The following is a 17,933-nucleotide window of genomic DNA, read 5'->3' on the forward strand; positions in this document are numbered from 1 at the left end:
CCTAATCTATATAATACCATACAGCTATCCCCATAATCTATATAGTACCACACAGCTATCCCCATAATCTATATCATACCACACAGCTCTCCCCATAATCTACACATCATACCTGACAGCTCTCCCCCTAATCTACACATCACACCACACAGCTCGTCCCCTAATCTACACATCATACCACACAGCTCTCCCCTAATCTACACATCATACCACACAGCTCTCCCCCTAATCTACACATCATACCACACAGCTCTCCCCGAATCTACACATCACACCACACAGCTCTCCCCTAATCTACACATCATACCATACAGCTCTCCCCCTAATCTACACATCACACCACACAGCTCTCCCCCTAATCTACACATCACACCACACAGCTCTCCCCCTAATCTACACATCATACCACACAGCTCTCCTCCTAATCTACACATCATACCACACAGCTCTCCCCCTAATCTACACATCACACCACACAGCTCTCCCCCTAATCTACACATCACACCACACAGCTCTCCCCCTAATCTACACATCATACCACACAGCTCTCCCCTAATCTACACATCATACCACACAGCTCTCCCCCTAATCTACACATCATACCACACAGCTCTCCCCCTAATCTACACATCATACCACACAGCTCTCCTCCTAATCTACACATCATACCACACAGCTCTCCCCATAATCTACACATCATACCACACAGCTCTCCCCCCTAATCTACACATCATACCACACAGCTCTCCCCATAATCTACACATCATACCACACAGCTCTCCCCCTAATCTACACAGCATACCACACAGCTCTCCCCATAATCTACACATATTACCACACAGCTCTCCCCTAATCTACACATCATACCACACAGCTCTCCCCCCTAATCTACACATCACACCACACAGCTCTCCCCCTAATCTACACATCACACCACACAGCTCTCCCCCTAATCTACACAGCATACCACACAGCTCTCCCCTAATCTACACATCATACCACACAGCTCTCCCCCTAATCTACACATCACACCACACAGCTCTCCCCCTAATCTACACATCACACCACACAGCTCTCCCCCTAATCTACACATCATACCACACAGCTCTCCCCCTAATCTACACAGCATACCACACAGCTCTCCCCCTAATCTACACATCACACCACACAGCTCTCGCCCTAATGTACACATCACACCACACAGCTCTCCCCCTAATCTACACATCACACCACACAGCTCTCTCCTAATCTACACATCATACCACACAGCTCTCCCCCTAATCTACACATCACACCACACAGCTCTCCCCCTAATGTACACATCACACCACACAGCTCTCCCCCTAATCTACACATCACACCACACAGCTCTCCCCCTAATCTACACATCACACCACACAGCTCTCCCCCTAATCTACACATCACACCACACAGCTCTCCCCCTAATCTACACATCACACCACACAGCTCTCCCCCTAATCTACACATCATACCACACAGCTCTCCCCCTAATCTATATATCATACCACACAGCTCTCCCCCCTAATCTACACATCATACCACACAGCTCTCCCCCTAATCTACACATCATACCACACAGCTCTCCCCCTAATCTACACATCATACCACACAGCTCTCCCCTAATCTACACATCACACCACACAGCTCTCCCCCTAATCTACACATCATACCACACAGCTCTCCCCCTAATCTACACATCATACCACACAGCTCTCCCCTAATCTACACATCATACCACACAGCTCTCCCCCCTAATCTACACATCATACCACACAGCTCTCCCCCCTAATCTACACATCATACCACACAGCTCTCGCCCTAATCTACATCATACCACACAGCTCTCCCCTAATCTACACATCATACCACACAGCTCTCCCCCTAATCTACACATCATACCACACAGCTCTCCCCCCTAATCTACACATCATACCACACAGCTCTCCTCCTAATCTACAAATCACACCACACAGCTCTCCCCCTAATCTACACATCATACCACACAGCTCTCCCCTAATCTACACATCATACCACACAGCTCTCCCCCTAATCTACACATCATACCACACAGCTCTCCCCTAATCTACACATCATACCACACAGCTCTCCCCCTAATCTACACATCATACCTGACAGCTATCCCCCTAATCTACACATCATACCACACAGCTCTCCCCTAATCTACACATCACACCACACAGCTCTCCCCTAATCTACACATCATACCACACAGCTCTCCCCCCTAATCTACACATCATACCACACAGCTCTCCCCCCTAATCTACACATCATACCACACAGCTCTCCCCCCTAATCTACACATCATACCACACAGCTCTCCCCCCTAATCTACACATCACACCACACAGCTCTCCCCTAATCTACATATCATACCACACAGCTCTCCCCCTAATCTACACATCATACCACACAGCTCTCCCCTAATCTACACATCATACCACACAGCTCTCCCCTAATCTACACATCATACCACACAGCTCTCCTCCTAATCTACACATCCTACCACACAGCTCTCCCCCTAAAGTACACAGCTATCCCCCTAATCTATATAATACCATACAGCTATCCCCATAATCTATATAGTACCACACAGCTATCCCCATAATCTATATCATACCACACAGCTCTCCCCATAATCTACACATCATACCTGACAGCTCTCCCCCTAATCTACACATCACACCACACAGCTCTCCCCCTAATCTACACATCATATCACACAGCTCTCCCCTAATCTACACATCATACCACACAGCTCTCCCCTAATCTACACATCATACCACACAGCTCTCCCCCTAATGTACACAGCTATCCCCCTAATCTATATAATACCATACAGCTATCCCCATAATCTATATAGTACCACACAGCTATCCCCATAATCTATATCATACCACACAGCTCTCCCCATAATCTACACATCATACCTGACAGCTCTCCCCCTAATCTACACATCATACCACACAGCTCTCCCCTAATCTACACATCATACCACACAGCTCTCCCCCTAATCTACACATCATACCACACAGCTCTCCCCTAATCTACACATCACACCACACAGCTCTCCCCTAATCTACACATCACACCACACAGCTCTCCCCTAATCTACACATCATACCACACAGCTCTCCCCCTAATCTACACATCATACCACACAGCTCTCCCCTAATCTACACATCATACCACACAGCTCTCCCCCCTAATCTACACATCACACCACACAGCCCTCCCCCTAATCTACACATCACACCGCACACAGCTCTCCCCCTAATCTACACATCATACCACACAGCTCTCCCCATAATCTACACATAACACCACACAGCTCTCCCCCTAATCTACACATCATACCACACAGCTCTCCCCCTAATCTACACATCATACCACACAGCTCTCCCCCTAATCTACACATCATACCACACAGCTCTCCCCTAATCTACACATCATACCACACAGCTCTCCCCCCTAATCTACACATCATACCACACAGCTCTCCCCATAATCTACACATATTACCACACAGCTCTCCCCTAATCTACACATCATACCACACAGCTCTCCCCCCTAATCTACACATCACACCACACAGCTCTCCCCCTAATCTACACAGCATACCACACAGCTCTCCCCCTAATCTACACATCACACCACACAGCTCTCCCCCTAATCTACACATCATACCACACAGCTCTCCCCCTAATCTACACATCACACCACACAGCTCTCTCCTAATCTACACATCATACCACACAGCTCTCCCCCTAATCTACACATCATACCACACAGCTCTCCCCCTAATCTACACATCACACCACACAGCTCTCCCCCTAATCTACACATCACACCACACAGCTCTCCCCCTAATCTACACATCATACCACACAGCTCTCCCCCTAATCTACACAGCATACCACACAGCTCTCCCCCTAATCTACACATCACACCACACAGCTCTCGCCCTAATGTACACATCACACCACACAGCTCTCCCCCTAATCTACACATCATACCACACAGCTCTCCCCCTAATCTACACATCACACCACACAGCTCTCCCCCTAATCTACACATCACACCACACAGCTCTCCCCCTAATCTACACATCACACCACACAGCTCTCCCCTAATCTACACATCATACCACACAGCTCTCCTCCTAATCTACACATCATACCACACAGCTCTCCCCCTAATCTACACATCACACCTCACAGCTCTCCCCCTAATGTACACATCACACCACACAGTTCTCCCCCTAATCTACACATCACACCACACAGCTCTCCCCCTAATCTACACATCACACCACACAGCTCTCCCCCTAATCTACACATCACACCACACAGCTCTCCCCCTAATCTACACATCATACCACACAGCTCTCCCCCTAATCTACACATCATACCACACAGCTCTCCCCCTAATCTACATATCACACCAAACAGCTCTCCCCTAATCTACACATCATACCACACAGCTCTCCCCCTAATCTACACATCATACCACACAGCTCTCCCCTAATCTACACATCACACCACACAGCTCTCCCCCTAATCTACACATCACACCACACAGCTCTCCCCCTAATCTACACATCATACCACACAGCTCTCCCCCTAATCTACACATCACACCACACAGTTCTCCCCCTAATCTACACATCACACCACACAGCTCTCCCCCTAATCTACACATCACACCACACAGCTCTCCCCTAATCTACACATCATACCACACAGCTCTCTCCTAATCTACACATCACACCACACAGCTCTCCCCCTAATCTACACATCACACCACACAGCTCTCCCCCTAATCTACACATCACACCACACAGCTCTCCCCTAATCTACACATCACACCACACAGCTCTCCCCCTAATCTACACATCACACCACACAGCTCTCCTCCTAATCTACACATCACACCACACAGCTCTCCTCCTAATCTACACATCACACCACACAGCTCTCCTCCTAATCTACACATCGTACCACACAGCTCTCCCCATAATCTACACATCACACCACACAGCTCTCCTCCTAATCTACACATCACACCACACAGCTCTCCTCCTAATCTACACATCGTACCACACAGCTCTCCCCATAATCTACACATCATACCACACAGCTCTCCCCCCTAATCTACACATCACACCACACAGCTCTCCCCCTAATCTACTCATCACACCACACAGCTCTCCCCCTAATCTACACATCACACCACACAGCTCTCCTCCTAATCTACACATCATACCACACAGCTCTCCCCCTAATCTACACATCATACCACACAGCTCTCCCCCTAATCTACACATCACACCACACAGCTCTCCCCCTAATCTACACATCATACCACACAGCTCTCCCCCTAATATACACATCATACCACACAGCTCTCCCCTAATCTACATATCACACCACACAGCTCTCCCCCCTAATCTACACATCATACCACACAGCTCTCCCCGTAATCTACACAGCATACCACACAGCTCTCCCTCTAATCTACACAGCATACCACACAGCTCTCCCCTAATCTACACATCATACCACACAGCTCTCTCCGTAATCTACACATCATACCACACAGCTCTCCCCCCTAATCTACACAGCATACCACACAGCTCTCCCCTAATCTACACATCATACCACACAGCTACCCCCTAATCTACACATCACACCGCTTTCCCCCTAATCTACACATCATACCACACAGCTCTCCCCCCTAATCTACACAGCATACCACACAGCTCTCCCCTAATCTACACATCATACCACACAGCTCTCCCCCTAATCTACACATCATACCACACAGCTCTCCCCCTAATCTACACATCACACAGCTTTCCCCCTAATCTACACAGCATACCACACAGCTCTCCCCCTAATCTACACATCACACCACACAGCTCTCCCCCTAATCTACACATCATACCACACAGCTCTCCCCTAATCTACAACATGCCACACTGCTCTCCCCCTACACACAGCTATCCCCCTAATCTACACATCGTACTACACAACTCTCCCCCTAATCTACAGCATTTTATACAGCTATCCTCCTTATTGTGTAGATTAGGGCCTCATTTACATACTGTAACACACTGGGCCTGATTCAGAGCCGCTCGTAAGCGGCCGCTCGTTCGTTCCGACCGATGTTCGCCCAACTGCGCATGCGTACGGATTTTAATACGCATGCGCGAACCAGTCAGTGCGGCCGAAAATCGTTTGTACGGTGAATAGCGAATGCCTGCTATTTTGAGTGACAGGAGGAGGCGTATGTGGGTGGTAACAGGGGAAGGTGCTTGAAAACGGGGAGTGGAGATCAGAACGCAGGCGTGCTTAAAGGTCAAAACGGGCGTTTTATGGGTGTGCATAATTAATACAGCAGCGTCACTGACCACGTCACTTGGGTGATTTATAGTCAGAACTGCTCGCAAGATTGTGGTAGGAAAAACCAACCACAAGAATAGCGAGCAGTTCATACGTTGTTCGATGTACTCGATTAATCTATTAAATAGCGGACATGACGTAGGATGTTAGCGGACAGGGGGCGTCTTTTTCAAAATTACGAACGCAAGTTTTGTTCGCTCGTTCAGACATAGAGGTGTGAACAGACCGCAAAGTGCGAACGGTTCATTTGAATAGCCACCCCCTTTTCAATGAACGAGCCCGGAAGATGAAACGTCTCTGATGGTAAAATCTGCGGCGCTGAGGTTGAACCAGGATTTGGACGGATCTGTTGCTGGACACAAAGGATGAGCTCCTGCGCTTGAGCTGCCCCCCGCCTGCCCATCTCCTTCCTATTGTAACAATACATCATATTCATCTCCTTACTTAGTAACTTCCAGTCAATGAAAAGTTTTGTTAGGGAAATTTAAAACATTCAGCATGTGGAGCATTTGCAACACATGTATAACACAACTTTAAAATATAACTAATAATATTATTGCCTTTATTAACAGTTTTCCTCTCCTTTTGTAGCACTTGTCGCGCTATCATTTAGTGGAGCCATTGGTCTAACCTTCCTTATGCTGGGCTGTGCCTTAGAGAGTTATGGGTAAGAATTCCAGAATTATATCCCGCTATTGCCTTGTGTTTTGTCCGATCTGGTCAAAGTCAGTTGGATCATTAAAGGGCACATTGGAGTTTGTTTTCAGAATCTTGTTGCCCCTGGTAACAACCCAATCGAATCGAGATATTTGTTACTTACTTTGGGGAATGCTGAGAGATTTAGGTGCAGAATTAAAGTGCCAAATCCTATGAAGATGTGGCCACACTAATTAGCAATCAGAAATATTGAGCCACGGTGGACGTATACACATGTATCATTTTTCAGCATCCTTCAGTGATGTTTATGTTGTGAATGTATTTAAAGCTTGAAGTTATTGGACTTGCGATAAAAACTGTTACTTTTTAGTGTCAAATGCTGCACACCTATACGAGAGAAATTTGCCAATCCTCAAAAAGCGACAAAAATATATATATGTATAAGGTGGCGCTATAAAGACACACAATAATATAGAGATCCAATATCCCTTTTTAATTACCATATGACAATCATATAAAAATATATTTCATTAAACATATTTCATTATACAGTGGGTGCCATGTTTCACCCACTATACGATATATTGGCCAATCTTGCGATCTGAGATGGATCGCAACGACCATCATGTATATAGTGTGTAAATCCAATTCATCGTTGGAGAAATTGCGCGGTCGCATCTTTCCATCGGATGTGCTGCATATTTTGTGGAACAATGCGCCGTGCGATACGATTCACTAACATTAATACTGTAACGATATATCATGCAGTGTGTACGTCGGCACGAAATATCATTACATCGTTTCGGCCCGTTGGAAGATTGCCGGATCGTTGTGGTGTGTACCCAGCTTTAGCAGTGCATGTTTTCAAGGTCTCACAGAATCACAAGTAAAATAACTAGAACAACCTGTGGATCCTTTAAACTCTGTCAGTCAGTTATAAAGCAAGGAAATATGGAAAACATGCCCTGTTAGTGTATACCGAGGACTGGATTTGAGAAGCACTGGTTTAGAAGATGGGCCCTGTCTGTAGTTTGTAATTTGTACTTCTGATGGGATATCTATATATGTAGTGAACAAACGAGGTTCCTGTACAGAAAAAGGTTTCTGTCAGATAAATCTACGGATCAAAATTAAGGCTAAACGCCTCCTTTGTGTTTGTGTGTTTTTATCACTGCTTAGTATGATTAATATTTAGCACCTTTCTTTCATTTATTATCACCAGCTTGTTTAGAGTTCATTCTAGCACCCTGAACCTGTCACAACCCGTGCAGTTCCTCTTTCCTGCCTGGGACGTCACTCTCTCTGCTCTGGTGGTTCTAGCACACAAACTGCTGAATCTCAGCAGTTTGTTGCATCAGCTGAGTGTGCTAGAAGCACCAGAGTAGAGAGCGACGCCCCAGGCAGGATAGAGGAACTGCGCGGGTTGTGACAGGTGCAGGGTGCTAGAATGAAGACTACTTGTTGCTAGATTGGACACTGATCATGTTATCGAGTGAAGCGCCATGGTTGTCCCTGTGTCACCAACTTGATTTTAAATTTTGCGACCAGCTCCATAGAATAACCCGTATGTCACATGATCTAACCCCTTGTAAAGTCATGTTCCCTCAGTAACCAGTGTCTGTAAGATATACTGGTCCTGTTCCTGGGCCGTGCCGTCCACGAGGTGTATTTGGGTCGTGCCGCCCACGAGGTGTATTTGGGTCGTGCCGCCCACGAGGTGTATTTGGGTCGTGCCGCCCACGAGGTGTATTTGGGTCGTGCCGCCCACGAGGTGTATTTGGGTCATGCCGCCCACTAGGTGTATTTGGGTCGTGCCGCCCACAAGGTGTGGCTGGGTCGTGCCGACGCGAGGTGTGGCTGGGTCGTGCCGACGCGAGGTGTGGTTGGGTCGTGCCGACGCGAGGTGTGGTTGGGTCATGCCGACGCGTGGTGTACTGGGTCTTCAGCAACTTTTGTAAGGTTACAGCTGGCTTTAAAATCACATAATATATTTTAAATCTCTTCCGTCCCCACCTGGACACACACAATGCATTTACATGTGATGGCATTTACTATAATTGCTTCAGGATTATCCGGATTACTATGTAATGTCGCTGTCCTCTTTCCTTTCAGAGTTTATTGGCCGCTCTTCGTTTTGATATTTTACGTCATCAGTCCCATTCCACATTTTATCGCCACACGAGTCAGCGAGGACAGCGACGCTGCCAGCAGCGCCTGCCGGGAACTGGCATACTTCTTCACCACTGGAATTGTGGTCTCCGCCTTCGGCTTTCCCATTATCCTAGCCAGAGATAAATTGGTAAGTATTGTATGAAATCTACTATAAGGAAACCCCAACCCGTAAGTTGCGTCCTGTAATAGAGCGACTAGTACCATTCACCCAATCATCTTGGGTTTCTCCAGCTCTCATGACCTCATGAACTGTTAAGGCATGTTCGCGAATATTATATTTAAGGAAACTTGTATTTTATTGTTTAGTGTTCCTTAAGGTGGCTTTATAGTTGTGGTCAAAATGCTGCATTTTAGCTTCTGCCAAATCATTGTCCGTATGCTCCAGGCCCCAGCAGAATATCCGTATTCAGATGGAATGGGGACCTCCTGGAGCTTATGCTGGACACCCTGAGATCTTCCTCCTACAGACAATGTTATTTGTGCTTGCGCTCTCACAGGAGGACACACCGGTCACTGGTGTAGTGAGCACAATGAGATCAGCAGTAGATAAACTGTTATACCCCTTTTACACCGGAGCTAAAACCCGGGTTTTTGAAGGGTTAACCCGGGCAGCTCCCTGGTGTAAAAGGGCAGAGGGTTGGATCGCCGGGTCGAGTGACCCGGCAATCCAACCCATGTAACTAGCAGGGATTACCACGGGCGTAGCCCGTGAAACCCTGCTATGGGAACAGCGCACTCCGGGTCACGAAGACCTGTAGTGCGCTGCTAGCCGGCCGATTGGTCCGGCTTCAGTGGCGCTTGGAGATGACGTCATCTCCAAGCGTCCACTTTCACTCCGCAAAAGCCGGGTCTATGCAGACCCGACTGCGGTGTGAGCGGCGCTGACTCGGGATATATAGGAACTTTGTTCCAACTCCGGGTCAGACCCGGAATTTAGGTGGAAAAGGGGTATTAGTGTCCACAATTTTACTGTCTCTCTGCTCCAACACTCTGTAATCTTTGCCTGAGCAGAGATAAAGAAAAAACATGGAGTCATCTGTGTTATTAGATGGTCTTTGCTCCCCGATCCCTACTTCTCATCTCAGCACATGGCATCTTTACGTCGAGACACGGTCGCTCAGCGCTACTTTGCTCTCCAATCACAGTCTTAAGAGTTTAGTTTTACGTATAGTCCTGTGGCGCAAGTATATTCTACTCTAACTAAACCAAAAAAATGAGGAGGAATGGACTGCGCACACTAGCGGCAGCAGCGGAGGAGTGCTAAAAAGAGGTCATCCGCCTCCCGTGGGAATCAATGAAACAAGAAATAACGTACCCCTTTACCTGCGCACAACTAATTAACAATGTGTATATCTACAATCAGTAGGGTTGTATTGAGTCATCCTCAAACAACATATATTTCTACTTCAGGGTCCATAGGGGTCCACAGGGTGACCTTGGGGTATAGCTGGATCCTGGATCCTCGGGCACCACGGAGTTAAAGCTTTTAGCTGCTCCCAGGATGCACTTGGGTCCAACCTCCCCTATACCCCGCCCCCGAGCCACAGGCACCTCAGTTTTAGATGGTGCCCGGCCGGAGTCGGGTCACCCTGCGGGGTGGGCTGCAGGAGCAGCCCCCTAAAGCTTTTAATTTTTTATTGAACTTAGTTAAATTTATTTATTTTTTACTATAAGTTTTTTCTCTAGAGCAGCAGCGCTGGGCTGTCTGTACAGACGCCCACGCTGCCGCTCCTTCTCCCTGCTGGCGCCGCGACGCCAGCACTGAACTGGGGATCGCGGCGGGGGAAGCCAGAGTCTGTACTAGCCGGACTCTGGTTTCCCCCGGGACTGCTGCCGGAAGACGCCGGGGAGATCAGGTAAGCCGCGCACCGCTGATTAGCGGCGGTGCGCGGGTTCCTTTCAAATGCAGTCCCATGCCCCCGGTCTAGGGGACAGACCGGGGGCGCTAGCGGTGGCGGCGGGCCCCCCCTCCAGCGGAGGCATTCCCCGCCAGACCACTAGACCACCAGGGTTAATATCGCGGCAAGCGGGATGCCGGCAACCCGGGGGTTAATATGCTAGCCAGGGGAGGAAGCCTTCCCTGTCTAGCGGCTCCTCCCCTCAGCTCAGCGCGCCTTTCAGCTCGGAGTCTGGCGTCGCTGAGCTGCAGATACTCGGCCACTCCTCCTCTGAGGTCTCCAGCGGCCATTTTCTCTGTGGCAGCATGGATACTCTCAGGGAGCACGCGGACCGGTCCCCCTGTGTACCTCTCCCCTGCAGAAGGACAGTGTACACAGCGCTATAGCCCTCCCAGACACTGAATCTGGGAGGTTGATTGTAGTGGAAAGGTGCAGTGAGTATATCTTCCTGCATGGTATGTGACTTTTGCTAGTGCTGCCTGTCTGTGTCTTTTTTCTACTTACTGTCAGCCTGTACCTATCCCTTTCCTTCTCCTACAAGCCCTACAGGTGTGCGGGGGAAGGGTGTTTCTACTGACCTCACCTATATAGATCACGTATTTGTGAGGTCCGTCACATACAGTTGTGTGCTACACAGTACCATATTGTGGGCTGTTGTTCAGCACACTGGTGAGTGCGCACGTTTTCTTCCTAAGTCATGTCTGAGGAGGAGATTGAGCACTCCGGGGCTCCAGCATTGTTCTCCTGCAGGCGCTGTTCTGCAGGAGTGGATAGGGAGGATTTGTCACAGGACGGCCTGTGCGGACGGTGCCAGGCGGTCCCTGGTACGTCTAAACCTCCCATTTCGCAGGAGCCACCATGGGCGATGTTTTCCCAGGTGCTGGTGTCCATCGCGGACCGTCTGTCGGTCCCGACTGCCGCCCCTACTAGGGCGTTGCCCCAGCCTGCCATCCCCCATTCCCCGGGTGTCCCACAATTATTGCAGACTCCCCCGGGGTCTCAGCCTGTTGGTCCATATGCGGGGTTGCCAATGTATATTCAGTCCACCCCTGTGGCACAGCCGGCTGAGGTGCCGTTTCAGGCTCCTGTGACAGCTCCTCCACCTTGGGTGGATGCGCTTTCCCACACTGTCCAAGATTTGGCGGCAGCATCTTCGGCTTTTCAGTCGATGTTGCGCAGTGACGTGCCCTCCAGGGCGTCTAAACGCTCAGTCATGGCACAGGCTGCACATCTTTCGGATTCTGAGGGGTTCTCGGATGATGGTGAGGTACAGGATGACTCAGCCTCAGATGCCTCAGTCCAGGAGGTAGACACTAAGTCTTCCATCAATGTGCGGGCTCTGGTTAAGGCGGTGCGGGCTATTCTTCTGATTGAGGATGAGGCACCCGCTCCCAAGTCAAGGTATCCTAGTTTTAAAAAAGCTAAGGTTACTTCTACAGCGTTCCCCTTGTCTGATCAGTTGACTGATCACATGGCGGTGGCCTGGCAGACGCCCAGTAAGCGTTTCCTGCCACAGAAACGCTTGGCGTCCAATTATCCATTCCCGGAAGCGCATTGTAAGAAATGGGAAACTCCGCCTGCAGTCGATTCCCATGTAACACGCCTCATCAGGAGTGCTACTTTGCCATTGCCGTCTATATCCTCGCTGAAGGATCCTACGGACAGGAAGGTGGAGACTTGTCTAAAGTCTATTTATTCTCTCTCAGGGGCTGTAGCCCGGCCGTCCATGGCCATCTCCTGGGTGGCCAAGGCCATTGAGGGGTGGGCCAACGCCTTGGAGGACACGTTTACGGATGAATTTCCGGACGTCCAGGGGGCGTTGTTAGGACAGATGAGAGATGCCGCCTCCTACATTGGAGAAGCATCTTTGGATGCTAGCCTGTTGACCTCTAGGGTTTCGGCGGCAGCAGTGTCTGCTCGTAGATCCTTGTGGTTGCGGTCTTGGAGAGCAGACGCGGATTCAAAGAAAGGCTTGGAGGCCTTACCTTTTAATGGGGAATTACTATTTGGTCCGGACCTGGACAAAATAGTAGATACCCTGGCAAAATCCAAGTCAGCCTTCCTCCCTTCAGCTACTACACCTGCTAAGGTCCGGAGCTCGGCGTTTCGTTCCTTTCGGGTTCAGGGCAAGGCAAAGGGTCAGTCCTTCCCGAGGCAGTCCGCACCCAAGACCGCCACAAAGCCAAAGAAGCAAGCCTGGAGTGCTAGGCGCCCTTCTTCCAAGCCAGAAGATAAGCCTTCTGCGTGATGGGAACATCACACCAACGGTTTCTGCGGTTTGCTATTCTCCACAACCACTACCAATTCAGGGCTCTACCCTTTGGTCTCTCCACGGCACCAAGGGTATTTACCAAGGTGATGGCGGTCATGGCGGCTCACCTTCGGAGCCAGGGGATACGGTTGCTACCGTATCTAGACGACCTCCTCTTGCTGGCAAGCTCCAGCAAGGACAGATGAGAGATGCCGCCTCCTACATTGGAGAAGCATCTTTGGATGCTAGCCTGTTGACCTCTAGGGTTTCGGCGGCAGCAGTGTCTGCTCGTAGATCCTTGTGGTTGCGGTCTTGGAGAGCAGACGCGGATTCAAAGAAAGGCTTGGAGGCCTTACCTTTTAATGGGGAATTACTATTTGGTCCGGACCTGGACAAAATAGTAGATACCCTGGCAAAATCCAAGTCAGCCTTCCTCCCTTCAGCTACTACACCTGCTAAGGTCCGGAGCTCGGCGTTTCGTTCCTTTCGGGTTCAGGGCAAGGCAAAGGGTCAGTCCTTCCCGAGGCAGTCCGCACCCAAGACCGCCACAAAGCCAAAGAAGCAAGCCTGGAGTGCTAGGCGCCCTTCTTCCAAGCCAGAAGATAAGCCTTCTGCGTGATGGGACGGGCCTCCCTCTGGGGGACCCCAGAGTGGGAGGCCGACTTCTTCAATTCGCCCAGTGCTGGCACAATACCACCACGGATGCCTGGGTGCGAGAAGTGGTCTCCCAGGGGTACGCCCTGTCTTTTCGGCACAGGCCGCCTTGCCAGTTTTTTTGCACAAGTCCTTCTCAGGACAAAACCAAGGCCTTGCAGGTTCAGGAAGCCATAGAGGCCTTGCTGACGGCGGGGGTCATTATACCCGTACCACAGTCTCAACGTGGGATGGGGTATTACTCTACGCTGTTTCTGGTGCAGAAACCCAATGGCTCTCATCGCCCCATCCTCAATTTGAAGTCCCTGAACAGGTTTCTCAGGGTTCCCAAATTCAGGATGGAAACTTTGCGTTCCATCATACTGGCGATGGAACCGGGGGATTATATGGTCTCCCTGGATATCCAGGACGCCTACCTCCATGTGCCTATAGCAACATCGCACCAACGGTTTCTGCGGTTTGCTATTCTCCACAACCACTACCAATTCAGGGCTCTACCCTTTGGTCTCTCCACGGCACCAAGGGTATTTACCAAGGTGATGGCGGTCATGGCGGCTCACCTTCGGAGCCAGGGGATACGGTTGCTACCGTATCTAGACGACCTCCTCTTGCTGGCAAGCTCCCCGGAGGTACTGATCCAGCATCTCCACCTGACGGTCGCTTGTCTACAGGCGCACGGCTGGTTGATCAACTGGAAGAAATCCTCCCTCATCCCATCACAACGGATGGTTCATTTGGGGGCCCTGCTGGACTCTCGTCAGCAACGGATTTTTCTGACTCCAGAGAAGGTCTCCTCCTTACAGCTGCGGATTCACAGTTGTCTGAGCAGTGGCAGAGTGTCGGTGCACTCAGCGATGAGAGTTTTGGGGTCCATGGTGTCGGCATTCGACATGGTGGAGTTTGCCCAGTTCCATTCCAGGCCCCTGCAGGGGCTGATTCTTTCAGAATGGAACGGATTGCCACACAGGATCCGCTCTCAGATGCTGGTGTTGTCCTCGGAGGTGCGTCTGTCCCTAGCCTGGTGGCTGCAGACAGCGCATCTCCTGGAGGGGCGCCCCTTTTGGATCCCGGAATGGGTTCTGCTCACGACAGATGCCAGTCTCCGGGGTTGGGGGGCGGTGACAGGCTCCTTGTCACTTCAGGGTCGTTGGTCGGCGGAGGAAGCGATTCTTCCCATCAACATCCTGGAACTGCGGGCAGTATACAGAGCCCTGCAGTCGTCCGGCACCGCTCTTCACGGAAGGGCCGTTCAGGTGCAGTCAGACAACGCCACCACGGTGGCGTACATCAATCACCAGGGAGGGACTCGCAGTCGAGCTGCGATGTCGGAGGTGTCCCGCGTCCTGGCTTGGGCGGAGCGCTATCTTCCAGCTCTCTCTGCAGTTTTCATCCCAGGAGTCCTCAATTGGGAGGCAGACTTCCTCAGCCGTTACGATGTGCATCCCGGGGAATGGTCGCTTCATCCAGAGGTATTCCAACTACTCGTGGACAAGTGGGGGCTGCCAGAGCTGGACCTGATGGCGTCCCGTTACAATCACAAGCTGCCTGTGTACGGGTCAAGGACAAGGGACGCAGGCGCAAGTCTGATAGACGCGCTGTCGGTGAAATGGCTGTTTCAACTGGCTTACTTGTTCCCTCCGATATCTCTGCTGCCTCGGGTCCTGCGCAAGTTCAAACAGGACGGAGGCACACTGATCCTGGTGGCCCCAGCGTGGCCCAGAAGGCCGTGGTACTCCGATCTGCGGAGCCTGTCCATCGACGCTCCGTACCTCCTACCTCAACGGCGGGACCTGTTGTCTCAGGGGCCCTGTCTTCACCCGGATCTGGGTCGACTATCTTTGACGGCGTGGCTCTTGAGACAGCCGTCCTGAGGTCTCGGGGCTTTTCTAGCTCCGTTATTACCACCATGCTGAGGGCGCGCAAGCCTACTTCCGCGAGGATCTATCACAGAGTGTGGCACACTTACTTTCAGTGGTGCGAGGCCAGAAACTATGATCCCCAGGTGTTCCGAGTTTCGCGTATTCTGGCTTTCCTTCAGTCCGGTTTGGACTTAGGATTACGTCTTTCTTCACTGAAGGTACACGTGTCTGGTCTGTCGGTGTGGTTCCAGCGCAGGATCGCTGCTATGCCGGACGTACACACCTTTTTCCAGGGTGTTTTGAGAATCCAGCCTCCCTTTGTGCCACCTGTGGCCCCGTGGGATTTGGCGGTGGTTCTTAGGGCCTTACAGGGTCCTCCTTTTGAGCCCTTGGAGTCAGTGGAGCTCAAGTGGCTAACTTTTAAAACTGTTTTCCTCTTGGCAATTGCTTCTGCCAGGAGGGTTTCAGATTTGGGGGCGCTTTCTTGTCGTCCCCCTTTTCTGATTTTTCATCAGGACAGAGCGGTGCTTCGCACTCGTCCTGATTTCCTGCCTAAGGTGGTTTCCAGGTTCCACATTAATCAGGAAATTGTTGTACCAGCCTTTCAGTCACCTGATCTTTCGGCTGGGGAGACTTCCTTAGACGTTGTAAGGGCACTCCAGGTTTATGTGGACCGGACTAGTTCTGTGAGGAAGTCGGATTCTTTGTTTATCCTCTTTGGTTTTCACAAGAGGGGTTGGCCTGCCAACAAACAGACTCTAGCCCGTTGGCTTCGTTCTGTTATTATTGAGGCTTATATGCAGGAGGGTTTAGCTGTTCCAGCCTCTGTTAAGGCTCATTCCACTCGGTCCGTGGGCCCTTCTTGGGCTGCTAGCCGTGGCGCCTCTGCTGTTCAGCTCTGTAAGGCGGCCACCTGGTCTTCCATTCAGACCTTTTTGAGGTTCTATGCGTTTGACACCTTTGCCTCTCAGGATGCATCCTTTGGGCGCCGGGTTCTCCTATCAGCACAGGAGCGTCCCCGCCCTTAGTTGGACTGCTTTGGGACATCCCCAAGGTCACCCTGTGGACCCCTATGGACCCTGAAGTAGAAAACAAGAGATATGGTAAGAACTTACCTTTGTTATCTCTGTTTCTACGAAGTCCATAGGGTCCACAGGGCACCCGCCCTGACGCACCTGGCTTCATATGGGCTCTGTGACTGGTCACCGGTTTTCCGTCTCCCATTTCTGTGAGTATGGTTCTTGTGTGTTCCAGTCTTCCTTCTCTCTGTTTCGTCTCCTCCTCCGGCCTGGGCTGCTTACCAACTGAGGTGCCTGTGGCTCGGGGGCGGGGTATAGGGGAGGTTGGACCCAAGTGCATCCTGGGAGCAGCTAAAAGCTTTAACTCCGTGGTGCCCGAGGATCCAGGATCCAGCTATACCCCAAGGTCACCCTGTGGACCCTATGGACTTCGTAGAAACAGAGATAACAAAGGTAAGTTCTTACCATATCTCTTGTTATTTGTATCAGTCACTTATTTCCAATCGGCTCCAGACAACTTCCGTTCTGTCAATCGTATAGAGGGGAATTCAATTAGAGGCAAAAAGACATATTCGCCTGTTTTTTTGTGAAAAATTCGCCTAAAAAAAAATTCGCCAAATTCAATTCCAGGACAATTTCGCCTGAACACTTCTCCAAAAATTATTCTCCAATCAATAGCTGGTGAAAAAGAAATGCAAAATCTTTCTTTTGGGGTGCAAACGTGGGGAAACAACTCAGACCCCTTGGGACAGCCCCCGCAAAGGACAAATACGCAAAAAAAAACCAGAAACTAAAACCTAAGAACACCCCAAAAAAGACATAACATTTTTGGGGTGTAAATTTAAAAAGTGGGGGGATAAACATTAAAAGTAGCGAAAAAGACTTCTTGGGGGTCCACAAGTATAGGTCGGGTGTTTTTGGGATTGCAGGTGCATGCAGCAGGTGGATTTTTCACGTTTTTTAAAAGTTCATTTTAGAGA

At 50.2% G+C, this 17,933-nt stretch overlaps 1 protein-coding gene across 1 annotated transcript in view; it reads left to right on the forward strand.

The window, feature by feature from the left end:
• Positions 1-17,933, forward strand: part of LEPROT (leptin receptor overlapping transcript) — a 52,059-nt gene that overhangs the window by 16,272 nt on the left and 17,854 nt on the right. Inside the window, exons 2-3 of the mRNA XM_088442379.1 lie at positions 7,035-7,110; positions 9,213-9,399. Of these exons, the coding sequence (XP_088298505.1) occupies positions 7,035-7,110; positions 9,213-9,399 (263 nt within the window). The remainder of the gene's footprint in view (positions 1-7,034; positions 7,111-9,212; positions 9,400-17,933) is intronic.

The sequence above is a fragment of the Taudactylus pleione genome, unplaced genomic scaffold (genome assembly GCF_031769625.1).
Source record: "Taudactylus pleione unplaced genomic scaffold, aTauple2 ptg000310l, whole genome shotgun sequence".
Taxonomy (NCBI): domain Eukaryota; kingdom Metazoa; phylum Chordata; class Amphibia; order Anura; family Myobatrachidae; genus Taudactylus; species Taudactylus pleione.